At 42.0% G+C, this 23,778-nt stretch overlaps 1 protein-coding gene across 26 annotated transcripts in view; it reads left to right on the top strand.

Moving 5' to 3' along the window:
- The window catches only part of Sgip1 (SH3GL interacting endocytic adaptor 1), a 196,527-nt gene that overhangs the window by 164,928 nt on the left and 7,821 nt on the right, over positions 1 to 23,778 (top strand). For all 26 annotated transcript variants that reach the window (XM_041651236.1, XM_041651261.1, XM_041651260.1 and 23 more), the window contains 4 exons: positions 14,373 to 14,484; positions 19,410 to 19,565; positions 21,609 to 21,741; positions 23,376 to 23,578. In XM_041651236.1, the coding sequence (XP_041507170.1) occupies positions 14,373 to 14,484; positions 19,410 to 19,565; positions 21,609 to 21,741; positions 23,376 to 23,578 (604 nt within the window). The remainder of the gene's footprint in view (positions 1 to 14,372; positions 14,485 to 19,409; positions 19,566 to 21,608; positions 21,742 to 23,375; positions 23,579 to 23,778) is intronic.

The raw sequence follows: 23,778 nt of genomic DNA, 5'->3' as shown, positions 1-23,778 counted from the left end.
GCTTGAGTTAAACACTTCCCTAGGGCAGGAAGAAACAGCCCATGATTAACAGATCAAAAAAGCTAAAGATTTGCTAACGTGTTTCTTGCCTCCATGGCTCATCTTGGATGTAAATCCCTCTGGTGGAATTATGACGATCCAACAAAATGGTGTCTGCTTTCTAGAAACGCCAACAGGAATTGCAGCACTTCCGCTAAGGCACACCATGGCAAATGCGTGGGTAACTGTGAAACTCTAGAAAAGCACAGGGATTAACTGGAAAGAATCTGGAACATCTTCTTGGAGGAAAAGGGGCTCGCCCCAGCTGACATTGAAGAAGCAGGATTCGGAAAGCCGAGTGTTCTAGTTTGTAAGAGTAACTTGAGCAGGAGTGGGATGAGGATCACCTTGCTTGTACTCCGCGATGATAAACCCTGGGTGAGTGACGAATGTCTGAGGAGATGGGCCAAGTAAATCAAGACCATATTCTGAAGCACTTTGCATACTTGGAGGAGGAATTTGAAATGCAAGGGCCTGCACAAGGTGAATTTTAAAGACTTATTGAGGGGCAGGGTGGTCTCAGCATCTTTAACATGGAGACTTAGAATCAGGGAGACGTTAGGTAGACAGTCCAGGAAACAGGAATGAATTGACTTGATGCTACTTTGAAGATCTCAAAGACAGCATTTAAGCAGTAACATTCTGTACCTAAACGGATAGCAAGGAGGGAAAGTTGACTCCACCTTCAAACACAAAGAGCCTTTGACAGTCATACCCCTGACTCTGCACAGGCTCATTTGTTCTCAGAAGCTAAGCAGGGTCCGACCTGTTTAGTACTTGGATGGGAGATCCAGGGAGAAGTCTGTTGTTAATCAGGAGGCAGAAATCTCCAACGGTGATATGTTCAGGAAGAAGGATCGAAGTTCCTGTGCACCATCCATAAAGAATAAGTCCGAGAGGAAATGTAAAACTGGAGGCAAGCCAGGCAGTGATGGCACACACCTTTAACCCCAGGACTTGCGAGGCAGAGGCAAGTGGATCTCTGTGAGTTCGAGGCTAGCCTGATCTACAGAGTGAGTTCCAGGCTCCAAAGCTACACACTTGAACCCTGTTTCAACTCCCTGCCCCCAAAAGAGTCTGGGGCAGTCTGTTGAGAATGAAAGGCTCTGCATCCATGTACAGGAAGTTTTAGCTTTGGGATATGCCTGCACTCAGCAGTCAAAATGGAAGTTGCTCCATTGCGTTTTTTTTTTTTTTTTTTTTTTAACCATGATTAATTTTGAATGGGTCACTCAACAGCTATGTTTTCATAGAAACTATTTAAGGGCCTAGATGACTTGCCGTCTTCTCTGCTATTTTTCATACCCGTGGCAATGTTTGTTGGATGGACGCAGTGACATTCCAAATGCAACAGTCTGACCACTAGAAAGGAAAACTGCAGAAGACAAACACCAGCTTCTCAATGGCTATCATGGGAAATACAAGTTCACATAGTGATTATGGGCTGTTCCTTCCTCTTCCAACCTGCTGAGCCTTGATGTCTTCAGCACTCTCTCGAATGTGTATCCTTTCTGTTAAATCATCTTACTTTGTTTCTGCTTTTCCTTTCTGACTCTCACACATGAAAACTCCAAGTTGTGCATGAGACTAAAGCCCACGGCAAATAAAAATGAAATGATTCACAGAAGCCTTAAAAATAATTGAGTATCAAATTGTGTACCTCTTTCTTTATTGTAAGGAAGTTATTTTTACATGCTACTTCATTTTTCTTTTCCATGTAGCGGGAACTCTGGAGAAAAAAAATTAAGTCCACTACCTACCCCATAATAATCTTAGGAATATAAAAGTCGTGTTTAAGGAATTGACTGTCAGAAAAGGTTGTCAATAATATAAAATTTGGCTAACATACTCTCTAAGAGAGATTCAGCATGTAAATGCCTCTAGCTTGTTCACAATTTTGTCCGTGAACGGAGTCAGGATTCTCTTACATGTTTTATGTAGGTTCTCAAAATTAATCATAATGGCTATGTTTGTGCGGAGATTTGTCGTGTTTAATAACTGTAATAGGGAGGCGTCAGGTAGGGAAAGCAGTGATCGAATTTATAGCACTTGGCTTTTGTACCGTACATCTGTTACCAACATGATGATACCTGTGCTCAATCAGCCAGTGGTTATCTACTGAGTGCCTGCTGGGTGCACAGGTACTGAGACAGCTATTGGGCTACAGTAGTCAGTAGCAAAAGCGTATCCCTGCCTTCACAGTGCACAGAGGTCAGGCATCAAATGGACAGTGGTACTAACGTGTAAAGAATATTGTCATGAAGGAGATAGCGTGGCTTGGAGGTGCCCATCAGTGTCCTGGCCTCTTTCCTCCACTAACCTAAGAGGGCAATGGAGGAGATAGGAGTGATTTAAATCTAGATAGTTGTCATTGAATACTATTAATTGTTGCTGTGTTAGCATTCTGATATGTAGTCATATACCATATGTAGATGTTGCTGTAACTAAGTTGGCTTTATCCTAGATATTAGAAAGGAAAACTCCATTAATTTGTATCAGTGTATTCTGCAACACATATTTACATATGCATATGTATAGCTACAAGTATAAGGGAGAAGTGAAATGGGAGTATTTCATATCTGAAAGAGGGCTGTGTGTGTGTGTGTGTGTGTGTGTGTGTGTGTGTGCATACACTGTTTAAGCTCTGTAATAACTCTTCAGGATTGGAGCTACCACCTCAGCACAATGTGTTATAGCCTAAGTCTTGCATTTCTTTTCTGGAAACTGAATAATAACAGCACCTTTCTCAGGACGCTGTAGTCAGGATCAAAACCCAGTCATGGGTTCACTGTTAATGCAAAGCATTCAGTAAATACTGGTTTTTACTACCATTGTCCAACCTCGCGTGTCCCTGGCTTGTGACATAGCTGTCTCAGTGTCAACCTTGCTTGCTCTCAAGAAGTTTCTAGCACTTCAGTCTTCTACACAAATCATGCCACAACATGATTTGTCATGAGTTGCTACCTGGCTTCCTTTCCCATATACAACAATACATGGGAATTATCCCTTGTACATAACATCACCTTCCTCTGCAGCCACCTCCACCAAAACCAGTCCTTAAAGCTGCCTTGAAACTAATACTCTAGCTGGTGGCACATTCCTGGGTTAAAGCTCCTGAAAGACATGCAAGAAAACAGCTTGCATCTTGTTAGTTTGTAAATCATGGCTTTTAGCAGATTTGACAAGTAATTACCAACCTCCCCAGAAGAAAATGAAAGAATTGTAGGAAATTGTAGGAAACCACTTCCCTCTTAATGAACCTGAGCCTGCTTCAGATAATGGCAGGCCAATAATAGCTTTGATTGTTGCTATGAGTCTTTTAGGAAGGGCTAACCACAGTTTAAGGGCTGGGGTGTGCCTCAGCGGTTGACTGCATGCCTTGCTTGTTTGAGGCACAGCACTACAAAAGAAAAGGGGAGAAAAACCTTCTTTATGACCCTCTAGCTGCCCTAGAAGTGATATTAATAATAAGAAGGGACACTAGGGATATGAAGAGATGTAGAGGCTTTGAGAATCTTCTTTTTCAAATCCTTCCATGTATCTGGGCTTTAGATACATTTAACTAGCATTACCTCAAAACTAACTTCAGACTGATGGTTATGAATGGTCCATTCAATAAGTAAAGTGAAACACAAACATAATTATTCTTTATAATAATTATTAACATAAACATTTTAAAATATGGGGAAGATCATCATAACCAGCAGGCATGTACTACCAGTTATGCACTAATTCATTAAGTCCAAGATTTCTTTGGCATCCTCAACTTAAGGCATTTTAAGTCATCTCTGTTAGAATTTCATCACTGTGCATGGGGCAGTCATCTCTGCATAGGCTCTCAGTGGATGGGACATGGGATAGAATTGTTTTCCAGTTCTGCTGTCTGCTTAGGAGAGTCACCAGGACACAGGAAACACAGAAGGAGTGGGGCTACTTCTCTTGTTGGCAGGCAGTAGTTATACAGGTACTGTGTGTCTTCACAGTTATGTCTCTTTGTCTGATGTTCAGCATGAAGATCCCAAGCCTTTGTTTACCTAAACGCTAAGGGAGAAGCTTGAAACACACCTCTGGGAATGCACAAAGGTCACTCTGGGGAAGTCTGGCAGGGAGAAGAGCAGGGGGTCATCTCTGAAGGATGTTTCCATGAACTTGCCAGTTGTTGAGAGGCCAGGAAGAAGAAGGCCATTAGTAATGGCTCCTCCTATCCATAGACTTCACTTTTCTTGAACACAGCTTATTGCCAATGAAACTGGCCGTTCCAACAGTGGTCTTTCAGGGATTCCACCAGGTCCAGGCAGCTCTCTTCCTCTTTCTCCCTTCCTCCGAGTCAGTCCCCATTGGGAAAATAACCTTCAATAGGGCTCAAAATTGCCTGCATCCATTTCTGAACTGTCAGGAACCATGCAAGAGATACAAATTAGAAATATAGAGGCGTCGGTGTAAAATTCCCAAATAGTTCCCACTGTGTTTAGGCATCACTTCCCGGGCACTATAGAAAACTTGGAGAAGCAAACACGTAAGAAAAGTGAAAGTCGTCTGTGATCTAATGACCACGGTCACCATGATCACGTTGCTGCGCTTTGGTTCTGAGGCCTTCCATGTGAGCGCCTGGGCATCCATGGCTTGCGTCTATGATCCCACCCTGCATGACTCTGTGCCCTCCCTCCTCTTGGAACGTATCCTCTGGGCCATTACAAAGCACTTGAAAATAGCTCAAAGTTTGCTTTCTTGTGATCATTATATTGATTTAAACACTTTACATGTAAAAACTGAAAGATATCGAAAAGCGACGAACGAAAAATTTCACCCCAAAATCACACTTTTCAGAGATTGATACAGGTAACATTTAAAAAATTTTGTTGGAAACCTTTAAAGAAACAGTGATTTGGTTTTGTTAAACATATTTATAATCTTGACTTTGTATGCTGTTTTGCATAGATAGTTTAATTTTACAATACATAAAAACTCCAGGATTTTATCTATATTTTTCCGAGTTTATTTCTAAGCTTCTGCAAAACAAACAGCTTCCCTGAAAACCAGTCAGAAGTTTTTGAGCGTTAGCATTTTCATACCTGGGCATTATTCCATAATGTGTATCAGTCCGCCTATCTGTCCCACCTTTCAAGATTATAGGATTGAAATTCCAAAGAAGTGCACAGCCACATACATGAGCTAGTCTTCCACGGCAATTAATTTTTCACATTCTTACTACAGCAAAGCACAACATTTATTTTTCTTTTCCAAGCATATTTGAGGGAAATAAAATCCCAATGTAGTAAAATTCAATCAGGCACATTAAGGGAAATTAATTTTAGTAACTCAGCTGAAGAGACTATGAGAGAAGCCCATAACTTCTTTCTGCGGTCAAGTGCCCACTTACAGGCAATAATGGTGGGGACAAGTGTTCTGTGGGAAGGTTCTCCTTGTTTGCTTCTTTTATCAATTACAAGATGCATACTGTTAAAATGTTTAAACAGGTATGTTTTTGATACTAAGGAAAATATTACAGAGATTTTTAGGCAAGTTTAATAAACTGTAGCTCTGTAAACCTCCCAGTAGCCTTTAAACTGGTTGCATTTAGTGACTACATCCACGTACGCATACATAGAAACCTAACCCTTCTTCCACAAATGACAGCAGTTCATTACAAAGACTATACCCAGAATCATATTGACATTAAAAAAAAAGAAGGGAAGCAACAACTTTAAAAGTAAACACAAAGTGACTAAGCCAAACCTACCACCATTTTTTAGGAGGAAAATATAACTCCCATCAAAACACAGATGTGGTTGCCCCTATGACAGGTTTGGTGTCTCTTCCTGTCCACTGTGGTGGTCGTAAACCACTTCCAAATGGAGGCCAAAAACGTCATTAAATAACAATAAAAATTCTTGATTTTTTTACTTTCCTTTGATACTTGATTTAAAAAAAAATCTATCACATTTTACGACAGAGTTTAAATTGGCGTTTTATTTAAAAGGGGCACTGCAGTATGGTTTGTGAAGTGTATCCCCTTCTCAAGCTTGGCTTATTTCATAGCGTCTTCAGAATCTGTATCTACTACTTACCCCTCACTCTAGGAACTCAGCCCAGAGCGATCCTGACCATTGCGTGTTATTAGTCTTCAAGTTCAAGTTCACCCCTACCCCCCATCATTCTTTCAGTGTTTTGCTTCTGCTCTGGAGAAACCATGAATGAAGCCATCTAACTGGACAAGTTCTGATGTCATCCCCTTGCTGCCTCTCCAGCCATATACACAATCACTTTAACGGTTTTGTGATATATAGTGTACACGCACCTGTCCTTTGTCAACGTCTGTTTAGATTGCTGCCTTTCTGCAACATTGCACAGTCAGTAGCTTGAAATCTTAGGGACTTGTCTTCTCCTGTTAGGCACTGAGTCTTTCTGTGTCTTCCATATGCTGGGTCATTCCCCGCTGCCTCTTAGCTAGGTCTAAGGGTCATTTGCCTCCAACCTGAAGCAGGCCTGGTGGAATGACCATTGTCCTTTCCCATGATGCCATTGAAGGACGCAGACTCTGTTGTATCTCCTATGACATCATGGTACTTCCCCTGCGCCTGTGTTGTCAGGATAAGACTAGGTCATCAGCCAGCAATTTAGTGCAAAAGTCGAGGGCCATCCTCACATCTAGAGGCTCTGGTTTTGATCCCCTGTACTGCCTACAATAGAGTGGAAGCAGAGGCACACAGACCTGTAATCCCAGACACCCCAGAGGTGGAATTTTGAAGGATGATTCATCCAAATCCATCCTCCACATCAGCCACCTTGAGGCCCACCTGGGCTAAATTTATCCCATCTCAAAGAGTCAGTCACTATGCTGAGCCTGTTTACCCATTCAAAGCATATAAAAAAGCATAAATCTATGTTGGCATTTAGAATTAGAAGTTAATGGCAGATATAAGAGCTACAACAAACATTGCACTACCTTGTGCGCTAATCGCAATATAATGATTGTAGTGTTAAATGCTTCTCTCCTTTCATGCATTGCTTCATTGGAATTTTAGTTACTATTGCATCCCTTCTATGGTAAATTCCACAAAGGAAGACCCATGCCTTGTGCATTCCTGTGCATCACAATAATAATTTCAGACACTCACATCTGAATGAAAGGTCTTGATTATTCAAATTATCTGTCTGTTCATTTTAATAAAGCAAGCATGCACTCAAACAACTTTTATAGCCCCTATGTCATACAAATACTACACCAAGCAACTTGAACCAATACACTGGGCACCTACTAAGCTATGCCAAGGTAAACATGTATGCATAGAAATAGTCAAAATAAAACCAGCTGAGCTGAAGGATGAAAGGAATCTGCAAATTCCCCTTGTACCAAAACCTCCAAACCTCCCTCATCTTCTATCTAAAGGTCTATTCTAATTCAAAGACTGAACCTGTTCAATAGTCTTAACCAATGTTCACAATGATAGCAATCAAGGCAGCAAAAGCACAGTGCTCTTCAAAGTGTACACCACATTGAAAGCTTCGAAAATCAGGATAACTTGTTAGTATACTATTGTTGTTGATGCTGTCTTGAAGATGAGGAAACTGAGTCCCAGAGAAATTGAATACCTTGTCTCTAGTGGAAACCGAGACTTCACACCCAGGTGCTTTGACTGTGGAGCCCAAACCTCCTGTTAATCTCCTGATCACTCGGCAGTTCATCTTGCGGTCAGCTAAGCTTTTCAATGTGCCGTGGCTGTACACTCTTATTGTGCGCATGAGTGCTTAGGTTTTCATTTGGTTGTGTCTTATATTTACATATTTGGATCCCTACCTCTACCTTGTGCACAGCAGAGTCTCTGTATGACACTACTTACAAGGCATCTGTACTCTGTTAAAAAGTTATTCTCAGGGGCTGGAGAGATGGCTCTTCCAGAGGACCCTGGTTCAATTCTGATCACCCACATGGCAACTAACAACTGTTTGTAACTCCAAGACCTGACATTCTCACACAGACATACACACAGTCAAAACACCAATGCACATAAAATTATATATATATATAATATATATATATAATATATATATACCTTTCTTTTTTTAAGGTTGTTACCATGAGAATAACTTTCTTTTTTAATATATATATTAATATATATATTTTAATATATATTATTTAATATTTTTTAATATATATTAAAAAAGAAAGTTATTCTCATGGTAACAACCTTAAATATCTACAAGCTACCTAATACTATAGAACAGAAAGCCAAGAGTGCATTGTCTGCCCGGCTTCCAAAGGAAGTACAGTTAGCTGAGTTCTCTATAGTCACAACGTGTAACATGGTGGTCTGCTTGTTGGAGTTTTTGTCCTGCCCAGTTCCCACAGCCGTTTAGCCCCAAAAGAATCACACAGAGATTCTGCATTAGTTATTACTGATAGGCCCCTTAACTCAGGCTTCTTATTAACTCTTGTAACTTATATTAACCCATTATTCTTATCTATGTTAGCCACTTGGCTCAGTACCTTTTCCAGTAGGGCAGGTCATATCCTGCTTCTTAGGTAGTCTGGGCAGGACTGGGGAGGGAGCTTCCTTCTTCCCAGAATACTCCTGTTCTCATCACCCTGCCTCTACTTCCTGTCTGGTTGACCCGTCTATACTTCCTGCCTGGCCAATCAGCATTTATTTAAAACATGATTGACAGAATACAGACAATTCTCCTGTACCAACAACACTATTTTCTTGTAGATTTTTTTATCTTAAAAAAATCTGCTCCCAGTCAGGTGGTGGTGGTGGACATCTTTAATCCCAGGATTTGGGAGGCAGAGGCAGGCAGATCTCTGTGAGTTCGAAGTCAGCCTGATCTACAAGTTCCAGGACAGGCTCCAAAAGCTACAGAGAAACCCTGTCTCAAAAAAAAAAAAAATCTGAACCCTTGAGCATTTCAGATATTTTTCAAGTTTCAAATCTCTTCTTCGTTCTCTCAGGCTGTGTTTGGATGCTCTCCCTGTCACTGAAATTACCCTAGTTTTAGTCAGTAGTCTTCCTAAACAAAAACCCTGAGGTGTTACTGGAGACACAGAAACATTTACTTATGATCAACCACATTGAGCAAACCTCCAAGTGATATTACCCTGGCCCTCTTCACAATTAAAAATGATCTTCATTTAGTTTGGTTGTACTACTCTATAAGAACATGTTTTTCTTATCTTCAGGAAATTGTGAAAAGGGAAAAGATCAAATAATATACAGATAAATTTAGATTATGAACTAGAAATGGCCTAATGCTTGACAAAGGTTTGTAATGTAGTAAATAGATAGAAGAAATGATATATGGACCAGACTGTAATGACAAAAAATATGTAAAATATAAATATAAACTATAAATATAAAATATAAATGATATATGGACCAGACTGTAATGACAAAAAATATGAAAAATATAAAGCAAAATGCAAAATGCTCTATTCGTTGCAAAGTACAACCCTATGAGGGAATTAGAATTGTAAATTGTAGATCTGTAAAGGTAAACGGGTTCTCTGTAAATATTGATCTCATGGCCTTATTGATTAAATCCACAGGGATAATTACTGCCTCTACTGGTCAGTACACGACACAGCAAGGGCAGAAATATGGGGGACAGTAGGAGTCAGGTGACAGAGAGAGAGAGAGAGGGAGAGAGAGAGAGAGAGAGGGGGAGAGAGAGAGAGAGAGAGAGAGAGAGGAGAGAGCTAAATTAGAGGTTAATACTGAAGTGTCCGATGCTCCCTCACAAGCTATAGCACAAAGCACACTCTAGACAAACGGCAGTAAAACCATCATTTCTAACGATATGCATTGATATAGCCCAAACTACCTGAGATCTTAAGAACCCAACCTCAGAAAATCAAATCAAATAACTAAGTCCCCCAGTTGATTTTATTTTATACATATATATGTTCATCTACTTAGCTAGGTTTTTTCCCAAAATCACAATTATTTCAAGGTTTTGTTTTGTTTTGAATTTTGAGACAGGTCAGAGTGTAGCCAGGCTGCCCACATCTTGCCGTCCTCTTGGTTTAGCCTCCTGGTTGCTACTATTATAGATATGCACCAGATTGTTTGGCAATTTTCAATGTTAACATGGAGGAATTTCTTAATTACTTTTGCTGTTTTTTCTCAGTTGTTCCAGGTCAGTATTCCAAACTTTTAAAAAAATTCTCAAGCACATCGAAAAGCCTGTCTTATTCAGTTTACCTCCATCTTGTCTTAATTCCACTAATCATCATCAAAATAGCTAATTTGATGCTGTTACGGACCAAGCACTACTCTAAATGTTATACTTCTTTTTAACCCTCAGAATAGGCCTACAGAATGCTTATGATTGTATCATTACTGCCAAAAATAGTTTAGGCAAGCATCAGAGAAAGAAGCAATCCCAGGCTGATTGCCAACTCCCATTGACCCAGTGCCAACCCCCATTCTCGCAGCCACTACCCAGTGTCACGTTCTAATCCCTGCACTGATGCCACCTTCATCAGCACCACCACCTCTCATAATTCTGATAATGAATGTCTCATCTGTGGACAGAGCCCTGGACCACTTACTAGAGAGTTCTTTCTCAGTAAACATTAACCATTGATTCAGGCTCATGCACTGTCTGACTCATATAGGAGCCAGTTCACGTTAAAAGACCACTAGCTACATAAACCACACCACTTTATTCACAAAATAGCATGTCTATCGAAATGTTTTGCAGTTCTGAAAAATAAAGTGCCCATGATATTCTCTTTATCTGCTAGTGTCTGCATTCCTCGCCAATTATTTTCTTTTTAAGGCATGTCCTTGGGCTGGAGAGAGAGCTCAGTTGGTAAAGTGCTTGGCTACATATGCTTACAAACCTGAGTTTGGTCCTCAGTGCCCAGGTAAAAGCCAGGCATGCCTCCCTATGCCTCTGTAATTCTGATACAGATGGTGAAGGCAGGTGGATCCCAGGGCTCGGTGCCTGGATAATTTAGTCGAAACAGTGAGCTCCGGGTTAAGTAAAGAAACTCTGTCTCAGAAAATGAAGCAGAAAATTGGACTAAAGAAGCTGACATGCCAGTGTCAACCTCTGGTCTCCACATGCACAGACAAGTACACACACCCACACCTACACACACACACACACACACACGTGCGCGCACACACACATTTCAGACAAGTTTCCTCCTACACCTTATCATCTTTCTCATTAAAGTATGCACTACACTATAGCTAGTGTGTTCTAAATGTGGAACCTTCCCTTTATCAGATAGCTCATGGGTCTCTCATTTTCTAGGGAACTGTTCTAATCTCAGTTCCAGAAATCCCCAAAACCTTAAGAAATCAATACTTCTACTTTAGATTATATAAATATTGTATATATGTGCATTTCTCAAGATTTTCATATATATTCTCAAAAGAGAGTATCTGTTTTCACATATAAAATTTCCCAAAATAGTTGTATAAAATGCTTCCTCACTTAATTCCTAACCATCCATTCACTTTTGTTTGGTTTTGTTTTTTTTCTCTCATACCATTCTTTTAAAGCATTTGTTGACTTACTCTATTTGGCTATAAACTTTCTGTTTTAGTACCTCACCAAACTCCCAAGTTCCGGTCACGTGGGAATTATGACCTTGCCGTCATGGTAACAGCCTAACCCCTCTCCACTCACCCACTTGTTGCCATCAGCTGGGGAAGCCATTGTCCTCCAGGATCACTCTATAAATGTCTGAGCTAATGAGGAAACAGAGGAATTGAGCAACACTATTATCAAATTGTGTCTTCTGTTCACTGTTTCATTTTTCACAGACGTGTGTAAACATCGCCTTTCTTGGGCTAACAGTGGGTGATGGCACAGGTTCCTAAGGAAAGGTTGGTATAACCTTGGTTCTGTTTGAGAAAGAGTGGAGCTGCACAAAAGTAACTCATTCCTAATTCCTTTCTTTAAAAGTCAGCAACCCCATAGTTTAAGATATGCACACTCCTATTGACTTCAATTGTTTTCTTGCCCAATATGACCCCTAATTACCCAAGGGAACAAGATAATATAGTCCTCAGAACCTAAATTTTGAATCCACACATTCTTCAGTATCAATCTTAAAATTCTTCATTATCAACTAGGCAAGACTGAGAATATTTTTTGATAATTGATATTTTTAATATTCTTTGACAATGAGTTCTATGTCGATTGGTTACTGTTACTGTGACCAAATATTTAAGGTATTCACCTTAGGGGCTAGAGAGATGGCTCAGTGGTTAAGAGCACAAGCTGCTTCTTCCAGAGGACCCAGTTCAATTCCCAACTCCCACAGGGCAGCTCACAAATGTCTGAAACTCCAGCTTCATGGGATCTGACACCCTCACACAGACATACATGCAGGCAAAACACCAATACACATAAAATAAAAATAAATAAATTTTTATAAAAGATATTCAACTTAAAGAAAAGTTTATTTGGAGTCGTCACAGGTTCTTGGGCCTGTGTCCTAGGCTATGGTGGTATAGTATATAATGTCAGAAATGTATATATAATAGAGGAGACATGTCTCCCTCACGGGGACCAGAAAGCAAAGAGTTATACAGGAAAGGGTTAAAGTCCCCATATCTCCTTCAAGAGCGTACTGCCTAAGTCTTAAATTCTTTCCATGTGACCCCCATAACCTAGATGTTCCACCACCTCCTAGCAGCGCTGCAGACTGGAAGTCATGCGTGTAACACATAGGTGGTCTGCTAAGTGAATATCATGCTTATTACTTACGTAGGGCACATACTAATGGTGAGTAAACAATGACGGCAAAGGTCAGTGCTGGTGTGAATGGTAATGGTGGTGGTGGTGGGTATGCTGTTGAGTATGAGAACAGCAATAACTGCACACTGAACTCCAGGGGAACAGAGACCATGTCTAACTCATCTTGAGCATCCTCAACATCTACACTAGGGCATGATACAGGATACTAACAAAGAGATGTTAAATTGGTGACCTACATGGGTTGGTGAGATGACTCAGTGGTTAAACGCACTGGCTGCTCTTCCAGAGGTCCTGAGTTCAATCCCAGCCATCACATGGGTGGCTCACAACCATCCATAATAGAATCTGATGCCCTCTTCCGACCTACATGTCAGGTGTACATGCAGAGCACTCGTATGTAAAATATAAATAAAATTTTTACAAAAATGATGACCTATTACCAAGTACAAGATAGTAAGAACTGAATTAAGATAGAAAAGGCTGGGGGTGGGGTAGTGTGATGAACTAGAATGAACAGGAAAGGTTATGTTGAGGAGGAAGACATATAAAGGATGGGTTACCCCAATGCGTGTAACGTATGCCAGAAGAGAAGAGGAATAAACGTCTTTGTTTGATAGAAAGGTGATGCAGCAAGCATGGGACATAGATTCCATGTTCAGTACCAAGCCTAGAAACTAATAACCAAAGCAGCAAACGAAACTCTATGCTTTTGAAGCTCCATGTTGCAGCAACTCTTTGTAGTTAAGTCTTTCTTGCAGACAAACCACGCAGCGTGATAATAAAAATTACAGGCTTTACAGGAAAGCAAATCTAAATTTGGATTCTTGTTTTCACTGCTTCAATAAATGTATCATCTTGGATACGGCCCTTCAAACTTTGGCTTCCTCTTCTGTAAAATGTGACTCTCCCTGCCTATCCTGCAGGCTGAGGGGAAGGTAGGGTGAAGCACTTCGCGGGAGGCATGCCTTGCCTCTGCTGGCACACAGTAGGTGTGCAATGAACACAGAGATACTGATCGAGGTGATCAAGTGAGCAGCGCCTTCTTTTGTCAGTGCCAAGTCAACAGCGTAGCTTTGGTAGCATTTGTTTTAGGCAAGGAGCTTGACCTTGCTAAACCGAGAGCAACTGGGCTTTTTAAAATGGAAATGACAAAAAAAAAAAGGGCAGAAAAGAGCCGTGAGCTGTGTGACACCACATGACTCATCTCTTCCTAATGAAGGAATGCAGGGTTTCAGGCTGACTACTTGATTGGGTTGGAAGGCTCTAGCGGGGAAATAGGAAAGTCTCTCCTTTAACCACCTGTTGCACAAGTACAAACTGTCATGCAAATACTGCCCTATGCTTTATGCAGGACATGTAGAAACCCCTATGGCTTTGTTCTTTTCTTGGATTTTTCTCCCATAGCCAAGTAGCTGAATCGATGTCAAGTGTTTGTCTATAAACCGGCCAAATATTTCCTTTTAAATACTTGTGCTGTGTTGAACACACAGCTACTGTGTGATCGTGGTTTTTTTTGGGAAAAGACCCTGCCCCCAGTCCTTTAGCGAGCTCTAGTTCAATGTGCCCGTGCCTTTTACGTAAGTCACAAATAAATGGAAGCATTCCATCTCCTACAGGTTCTTCCAGGGGACCCAGTCCTCTGACTATGGGGGCTCAGGACACCCTCCCAGTTGCTGCAGCATTCACAGAAACCGTCAACGCCTACTTCAAAGGAGCAGACCCGAGCAAGTAAGCCTGGGTGGGATAAGGACCCCTATCCTCTTGAAAACCTGTCCTGTCTAGTGGGTGGGGGTGGGGGGGGACACTCTAAACATAACCATCCTACCTGCTGAGAAGGAGTTCTGTGGATCAGATCCATAAATTCTACAAATTCTCTGAAATCACTTTAAAGACACCACCACATCTTATCTGTGCATTTTCCCCCCACAGAGAAATATACAGTTTTCCACACTCAGTAACAAAGGGAATCCTGACTCCGAACCACTGACAGGAACCATTAATCCACCCGGCACACCAAACACCCGCAGCACACTACTGTCAAGTGTATCCACTGATGTCATTATGGGCCTGAGTTCCAGCAATAAACAGAAGAAAACCTAAGTGAGGGATGAAGTGCTCTTGGTTCTTTTTTCACTCGCAAGAATGGGGCTTAGAAAATCTTACAATGTAGAATGAGAGGAATGAGAACTAACTGATATGCTTACAGACTGTATTACAGATCTTTTTCAGCAGGAAGAGTTAAGTATCATTGGAGCAACACACTTTAGGTGGCAATTCGCATGACAAAGTTTGAGTCCTCTATCCCCTTCAGAAACCCTGTTTCCAAAAGTCTAGCTCTACTAATGCTATTCTGGAAAACCAATAGAGTTAGTAGCTCCAGCCCAAAGCATCCTACCCAGTCACCGGGTCTTTCATTCTTCCTCACCGTCATGGCTCCCTCAACAACAGCCAGGCTTCATTCCAGGTCTATAATAGTATAGAGAAACAAATACTGAGCCCAGGGTTGATCCAGAGAGGCACGACATGAGAGAAAGAGAAGGAGTGGGGAAAGAGGCTCGTATGGAACACATAAACACTGTCAGCTGAAGCTGATGAACCCTTATTACATACATGTTAGTCCTGTAGGCTTGCTAGAACAAAGAATGTGTACAACTGCCTGTTATGTGAGTTACAAGAACCACCCACCACTGGCTGATCAATGCCTTGAACACTGAGGCTGATAAGAACTGAGAAAAACAGAAGCATACTGAGAAAAACAGAAGCATATGTACTTAAAAAATTAGTAGGAATATGGAGAGAACACACACTATGGTGGAAATCAGGGGAGAATCGGGCGCTGGGTCCTAGTCTGCTTGCTTCCTGACTGCCTTTCATTCCTTCACTTACTGATGTATTTAGAGATGTAACTGACCTTCCTAGCTTCCACCTTGGCACCTCTGCAGTCCTTCCCCGTCATAGCACATCACTCCTAGGTGCTCTGTGCTCTGTTGGTGGAGAGCTTCCAGCCACACCCAGCTGCCCTCTCTCTGGTCTAGCCTGGCTTACTCCCTCCTGCCTTGTCTACATCCCTCCTCCTTCAGTTCTCTCCACTTAAGCCACGTTAGCCTGTAGCTTTCTCTCTTTTATGACCCATTCTACCACTCGGTCTCTCTCTCTGTCTCTCTCTGTCTCTATCTGTCTCTGTCTATCTCTCCCTCTGTCTCTGTCTCTGTCTCTGTCTCTGTCTCTCTCTGTCTCTCTCTCTCTCTCTCTCTCTCTCTCTTTTCTCCCATGCACCTGAGCAGTTTGTCCCCTCACTTTGGTTCCTCAGCAAATTTATCAAACAGAACTTCTCACCCAGTCTGTAGAAAGCAGCACCCCTCCCCTTCCACCCTTGCCAACCTCCATACATGGCTTCCTCCTCCTCCATAGCCCTAACACCTCATACATGCATTTTTCCCTGTTGTCCATTGTCTGTCTTTCCCTGTCCACTGACACGGAAGCTCCAACAGCTGGATTTTAATCCTTTCTCCATCGTGGTGTCTTCGGCACCAGAGCAAGGCTCAAAGTGCTCAAGAGGTAGTAGCTAAAGGACTCCGACTGACTCCCTCACCTGAGTTCTACAGAACGTTACTCCGCACTGACCATTGTACCAGACATGAGGCACACAGGCAAAGACATCTGGGATGGGAAATAATACTTGTGTGTGGAAATAACCCAAAGTCTGGTGGAAGAGATGTAAATAGGATGCAGTGGAAGACAAGAAGTCCTTAATATTTTGACCACACAATTTCCTTCAAAAGGGGGAGGGGGGCAAAGTAAGGAGGCTGAATGATGACGATAGGAAAGAAAGGGCCATTTGAACTGAGTGATGTAATGGGGGGGAAGATTTTTCATAGTACACAATCCCAAGTAGGTTGATTAATTAAGCATCCCAAGCTCCTGCACTCAGAGCAGGCTCACAAAAGGGCCGTGTGCTCAGTGCCCACAGCACAGTACGGTCACGTGGGAGAAATGCTCTTCTCTTGCCCTCCACCAGTTCAGATGCACACAGCTCTTGCCGAGAGCTGGCTGCCGCTGATTCTGTAGCCTAGCTAGAGAAGCCATGGCTGCCTGTGGCAAAGGGAGGACCCAATTTGTAAGTCACAGGCCTCTTGATGTGGAAATGTCTTCTTTCTTTATAAATGCTTCATTTGTGAGGATTTACGTGGCTCCGGGCTTAATTCAGAAATTGGTTTTTAATTCCATTTCACATTATTATAAGTTTCCAAAGGCCAGGTTCACATGACACACTGACATTCACATCAAATGCTGAGAGGAACAGTCACTAAGGTAAAAAACGTTTTCCTTGAGAAAGAAAACCACATCCGACAAACATGGAATTTAGTAATCCATAAGTACAATAGTTTTAAATTTTCATTTTGTGAGAATGGGGACTATTAGATAAGCTCCTTCCACTGTCTCTTCAGCGCCCTCTACTGACAAACTTTACCTGATGCTGTAAGCAAAGGAAAATATATACTAAGTCTCCAAGAGTAGGAAGTAGAGAGTGGGTTGGAATTGAAAGCTTGGAAATAGAGTTTATGCTGAAATTGATGCTGTGGTTCTGTATTCTGTTTGGACCCAGTCCTGAAACAACTTTGCAAAAGAACAAAGTTGGGAGCTATGGTAAAGCCACTTATGCCAATCCTGGTCATCCGAGCCCCATCTCCCAGGAAACCGTGTGGTGAAAGAACAGAAGCAACTCCTGAAAGTTGTCCTCTGACCACCACGTCTTAGGGGCTCCATGCTCCATAGTTCACGCACGTGCGCACGCGCACACACACGATTAATAATTGATTAATTAAACCTTTTAAAAGATCTTAAGATTCATAGACATTCTTTAAAATCAAGGAAAAACAAGACCTCATTGCCCATCAAATAGTTAAAGCTAAGATGGATTCTGCTCAGTGATGGTGAGAATGTGGAAATGCTGAGAGATTCACACAGCTGTATTTTCCATATTAGAAAACACTTGGGGAGAAAAAAGAAGAAAGGAAAAGGGAGGAGAGGAAGGAGGAAAAGAAAGAATAAGGAGAGAGAGAGAGAGAGAGAGAGAGAGAGAGAGAGTGTGTCATGGCAGAGAAAGAAACAAAGACAGGTGGGCTGTTTCATTAAAAGAGAAAGGTGCTGGGAAGAGATGGTGCATGCCTTTAAGCCTAGCACTCGGGTTGCAGAGGCAAGTGTATCTCTGTGAGCTCAAGGCCAGCCTGGTTTACAGAGCTGGTGCCTGGACAGGCTCCAAAGCTACACAGAGAAACCCTGTCTCGAAAAACAAACAAAAAGTGAAAGATATCCCCAACACATGACCCAGTGATCCCTCATACCTAGCAAGAAAGAATTAGAGCCACACCCACTCAAGGACCTATTTGCATACATTGATTACATCTTTGTAACAGATGAAGGTGGGAAAGGACTCTCATATGCCTTAGTGGCTGAATTGGTTTATTCTTTCAGAAAATGATATCTCCATTCCTCAAACTAGAGATAAATGGACTACTGATGCATGAATTACAGGGACAAATCTGAAGATAGTTCTTCCAGGGAACACAGTCTGACCCCGCCCCAAGCACACACCTCTTAGATTATATTATAGGAAGAGCAACACAATGCAAAGTGATAGAAGCACATAGCAGGTACCCTGGATCGAGGACTGTAAAACTAGGCCAAAGGGATTACAGAAAGTCAGAAAGACATGTTTGGGGACAATGGAAACATGGGGCTTGGTTATGTATTGATTTTATATCATACAAATGTGTAGAATTTAAAAGTAGCTACACTTTATCATATTCACACCTACATGAAGCCTTGAAAAAAATGATGATTCTTCTAAACTATCATCTTACCATGTTTTAATTTCTATGACTAATTTAGTTGTGACAAAATAGTCAAAATAATGGACTACAGAACTAATAAATTAAGATGTAAGAACTTTACCTTGGAGAACAGAAAAGACACTGATCACACTATTCAAAGAACTGAAGTAAGTCCCAGTGAGGTATAATGATGAAATGCAGGTGGTTATCTCCAAATAAGCAAAAACACAAGACTAAATGGTTCGATTTGTGAAGCCCACCAATATTCTTTGTGCTGGCCTTCCACACTCCAAAATACGTTCAACAAAATAGCCAACCACTCTGGGGCCAGCAAGGTGGCTTAACTGGGAAATGCTCTTGCCTCCAAGATGGATGACCGGACTGAGCTCCAGCCCTAGGCCCCACCTGGTGGAAGGAGAGAACCCACTCCCCCAGGTTGTTCTCTTACTACCCCAGATGCATGCACATGCACGCACATACTGTTCAGTACATTTTAGGCCAGTTTTTTCTTTATGATTTTTTTTTAGTAGAGGGGTACTTGTTACTCCTCAAAACAGATAATCAAAATGATAAATTCAAACTTCTAGTTCTTGAAATTGCCACCCGTTGTAGAAACATATATTTCCTTACAACTAAAACTTTTTAAAAAACGAAAACAATTCTCAAATTCTCAGGTGATTTGGTGGTTGGGAGCATAATTGTAGCTGCTTTGTCTTTAACTCCAGGTGTTTTACACCGGCCTCTTCTATTCCTCCACCGCCAGCATCCCGCACACTGACCCTGTCTCTTCTCTCTCCTCTCATGTGCTTGGTGTTCCAGGTGCATTGTCAAGATTACGGGAGAGATGGTCTTGTCCTTCCCCGCCGGCATCACCAGACACTTTGCCAACAACCCATCCCCAGCCGCTCTGACTTTTCGGGTGATAAATTCCAGCAGGTTAGAGCACGTCCTGCCGAACCCCCAACTTCTCTGCTGGTAAATATGATTCTGCATACAATTTTAAAGAGATGATTAGCTTAGTACCCTGTGTCTGCATAAGGAGAGTTCCATTGCAAGAATAGCGCCGTGACTGATTCCCCCACAGTGCAGATGTGCACGTAGATTTGACACCCAGACAGTTGCTTTGTGTGCTAGCTGTCAAGTTTTCTGTATGTGGTGCTGTGTGCGAATATGTAATTCCGTGTGCATTTGTGTGTTTTAGTGGCCAACTTCTAAAGGGGTTAAAGAGGCATTTAAGGAAAGTCCATATTGGGGACAACGTAGACATGCCTGTTTCACTTGTTATAATAAACAGTAAAGAAGAACAGTAGGTGATGAGCCCAATAATAGAAAATTTTCTTATGATATGAACACCATTTTAAGTGAAATAATATGGGACCTGTGGGCTAGCTATTCTTCCACATAAATTTGCAAACCTTTTCAGTGAGGCCCACAATTTTACTATAATGGCCATTGTTGGCACAGCTCACACCAGGGAAGGGCATGTGGATTTGTTCCCGTAAATGCACACTTTCTCATTTCAAATCTGAAATGATGTCTGTATTAGGCACGGATGTGCATGTGTTGCTGGCTTACGGTGGGGGTGACAAAAGGAGTTGTTCTTGGCCGCTTCTTCTCCATCACAAAAGTGTGGGTATTCTGCCTAGAAGTCTCTCTCTGAAGTGCCCACAGTCTTCCTTTTCAGCATGTTTCCTTGAGTTAGTCCCAACACCATGTCCCCGGACTTTCGCAGTAACAATTGTTTCCCTCCCTGGCTCCAATCTGGCCCTGCTCCAATCTGGCCCGGCTTCAGTACGCATTTACAACCACTGACCTTGAGGAGACTGCTCTTTGCTCACAACTGACCAGTGGCATCACATGACACACGCCCCAGAATCTCAACTTGTCACCGTTGGTTTTGAGCATCTACCCAAATCTATGTGTCTGTTCTCCTCATTAATCCCTACCTATCAAAAACGAGTGAAGTTCTGCCCCACATCAGGGCTTGGCATGAGCGTCGCCACCTTGTAATACTACCTTCCCCTTCTTCCTATGGCTCTCAGCTCCTCTGTCTCCCCTGTTCCTCCCCTCCAGCCGCACTGACCATCTCCATAGGCAGTTATGTCTCATTGTCATTCTCCTGGAAACTCGCCATCCTTTCCATGAAAATTTTTCGATCTATTTGTTTGTTCATTTGCCACCCTGTCCCCATGAGATAGCACCACCCAGAGGGCATGTCACCCGGCTTGTGCTTCATCATGAATGAAGAAGCAGCTGCAATGTAGATCAGGCGAGTGGTCCTTAAACAGACTGCTGACACTAGCTATCAGGGATGCTAAGCTTTTCAGTGAGCCAAGACTCTGCTGTCCCACAATAAGAAACTGTGACTACCACCATAAACTCCAAGGCCATCTTGTTTGTGAATTGAGGTTTTTATTTAGATGCTCTTGGATGCTGACAATGAAGCGTGGTGGTGGTGGCTACATCCTTTTCAGTTAGTTAAGCCAAATCTTGACATTTTTGTTTTGTTTTGTTTTCATTTCTGGATAAGCTCCTTCACTGTGTACCTGACGCTGGCTTTGAACTCGTGATCCTCTTGCCTTGGCCTACTCAAAGCTAGGATTACGTGTGTGCACCTCTGAGTCTTTTAACTGGTTAATTTCTGAAAGTTATTACAAGTCAGTTCAAAGGAAAATCTATTTACTCCCCCTTAATTGCATTGGCTGATTAGGTAGATGTGCTACTGAGTATGGATGAGGAACTAGTTATCACTTCAAAGCAACCAGATGTTATTCGGCTGGGTTAGTAGACAGGAGCTCATGGGACTGTTTGGCAGCAGAGCAGAGCCTCCTTGTGGGAACTGGGAGGCTTACCGGACACCACACCATGCACCGTGTTAAAACCCCCCTTGGGATGCTCTCAAGAGTCCGGATTGTCAAAGGAGATGGAGATATCAGAGACCATCTTCTAAAATGCTTGTACAGAAGATGGTGTCAATGAGATGCTACTTAATCACTGATTTTCCTTCAATCTTCATAGTGATAATACACAAAATGATGCCAACACCAAGGAATTCTGGGTAAACATGCCAAATTTGATGACTCACCTAAAGAAAGTCTCTGAACAAAAACCCCAGGCTACATATTATAATGTGGACATGCTCAAATATCAGGTAAGCCTATGGTACGGTCAGGGTTATCCTACTTCACATTCTAAAGGGCCTACTATTTTATAAAAGCAACATTTTTTTAAAGCAACATTTTTTAATATTATTGAAGTGCTGTAGTTATAAAAACCTTAAGCCTTAAAGAACCATGTGGGGACTAATGAGAATATTAATCAAATACCCATAAATACAAAGTGAGGTGTTTTAGCTTTAAACTATAGAAACATGCCCCCTAAAAAGGAACTTGAAAACACACATGCACACTTAATCAAGATTGTAAGTGTTAGAGCTGGAAAAATATGTCAGAGGTTAAAAGCTGTCGAAAGCACTTATTGCTCTTGCAGAAGACATGGCTTCATTTCCCAGTCCCCAAGTTGCTGCTCACAACTCCGTGGTGGCCCGTAAGTCCAGCTCCAGGGGACCTGAGGCCATGTTTTGGCCTCTGCTGGCTCCTGCATGCATGTGGTGTACGTAAATTCACACATGCACACACATATATACATAAAAATAATAAATAAATCTATTTTAAATATGATAGATTATTAATAAGTTACATCAGCATAATCATGGTCAGATCACAAGTGTTCTAAGACTTTTAATTTGAAGGGATTAGGTATAAATAACCTGGATTTTTTTCTACTGCGACAGCTTCATGAACTAGCTCTAATGAAGCCTTTGCTAGTAAATAATTCAGTGATGAACCCACAGGGTCCAAGCCCTAGCCAGAGAGCTATTAGCAATTGACAGGTGCTGAGGGAGTAAGGAGGTGAATTCTGCACTACAGACCAGGAACTCAAACAGGTATCACCGTCTTAAGAGAATATCTTGCTTCTTAATCACAGTCAAACCGGACCTTTTCTTGTCCTAGCTCGTTCACTACTGACTCTAACCAGACTGCAGACACTGTCGTTCTTCCAAGCAGAGGATCTGGATTCAGGTCCTGATGTTGACAAACCTCAAAGGAATAAGGACAATGTCCAGCATTGTCTGCCTGATTGGTTTGTTGTGAAAAGCAAACATGACATGCATATTAACAGTTAACCTGTTCAGGAGTCACTTTCTAGCTATAAGCTAGACACAGTGCTGTTTTTCCTCGAACCTTCCTGACAACCTAGGAGTCACGCTGTTTGTTATAATCCCCATTTAGCAGGTGAGAAAGTAGCCGAGGTTGAGTGAGGTTACACCTAACTTGTCTAAGACCAATCACCAATCAGTTTGTTAAGTGGCAGGACTAGAACTCACATCCAAGAGTGTCCAGTCTCCTGGCCTCAGCCCTTAACCAATAAGCTGCCTCACCTCCCTAAGGACAGAAAATGCACTGTGAACTCTGAGGTGCTGTAGGGATTTCCACAGCTGACCTTGTATATGTGATTACAACCTTAATAGTTTCCTATTAAGTTAATAGTTTTTTATTAAGCACTTAATAGTTTCCTATTTAAACTATTAAACCTTAATAGTTTCCTATTAAGCACTCCCACCCGGAGCCTGAACTTCATCAGTTTCCCCTGGAACCCTGTAAACAGCACAAATAATACTACAACATGTTTATAAGCCCAGTCCAGTGGGGCCAATCACGGTCTCTGGTTTGGTTTGATTGACAGTTGAAACTCACGCCTTCTCTCTCCTATCCTTTGGGAAAGGTGTCTGCCCAGGGCATTCAGTCCACACCTCTGAACTTGGCAGTAAACTGGCGATGTGAGCCTGCGAGTACTGACCTGCGCATAGATTATAAATACAACACGGACGCCATGACCACCGCAGTGGCCCTTAACAACGTGCAGTTCCTGGTCCCCATAGACGGAGGAGTGACCAAGCTCCAGGCTGTGCTTCCTCCAGCGGTCTGGTAAAAACAAAAACAAAAAAACTTCCTCCCTCTCTGCTCCTTAAAAGGGCTTCTTCTCCTTAAGGGACTGAAGAGTTTTAGCACCAGGGTTTTTACTGTGGGAAGGGACCTCAGCAAATCTGGGGGGAGGGGAGACGGGGGCAGGAGTTGGGGGACCAGTCTTTCCACTAGCAACAGCAAAATAAAGAATACTTATTTAA

This window comes from Microtus oregoni, unplaced genomic scaffold, assembly GCF_018167655.1.
Source record: "Microtus oregoni isolate MIOR12 unplaced genomic scaffold, Mior012 000005F_ref0000423, whole genome shotgun sequence".
Taxonomy (NCBI): domain Eukaryota; kingdom Metazoa; phylum Chordata; class Mammalia; order Rodentia; family Cricetidae; genus Microtus; species Microtus oregoni.
The sequence above is the reverse complement of the archived record's forward strand: the minus strand, read 5'-3'. Positions and strand labels throughout refer to the sequence as shown.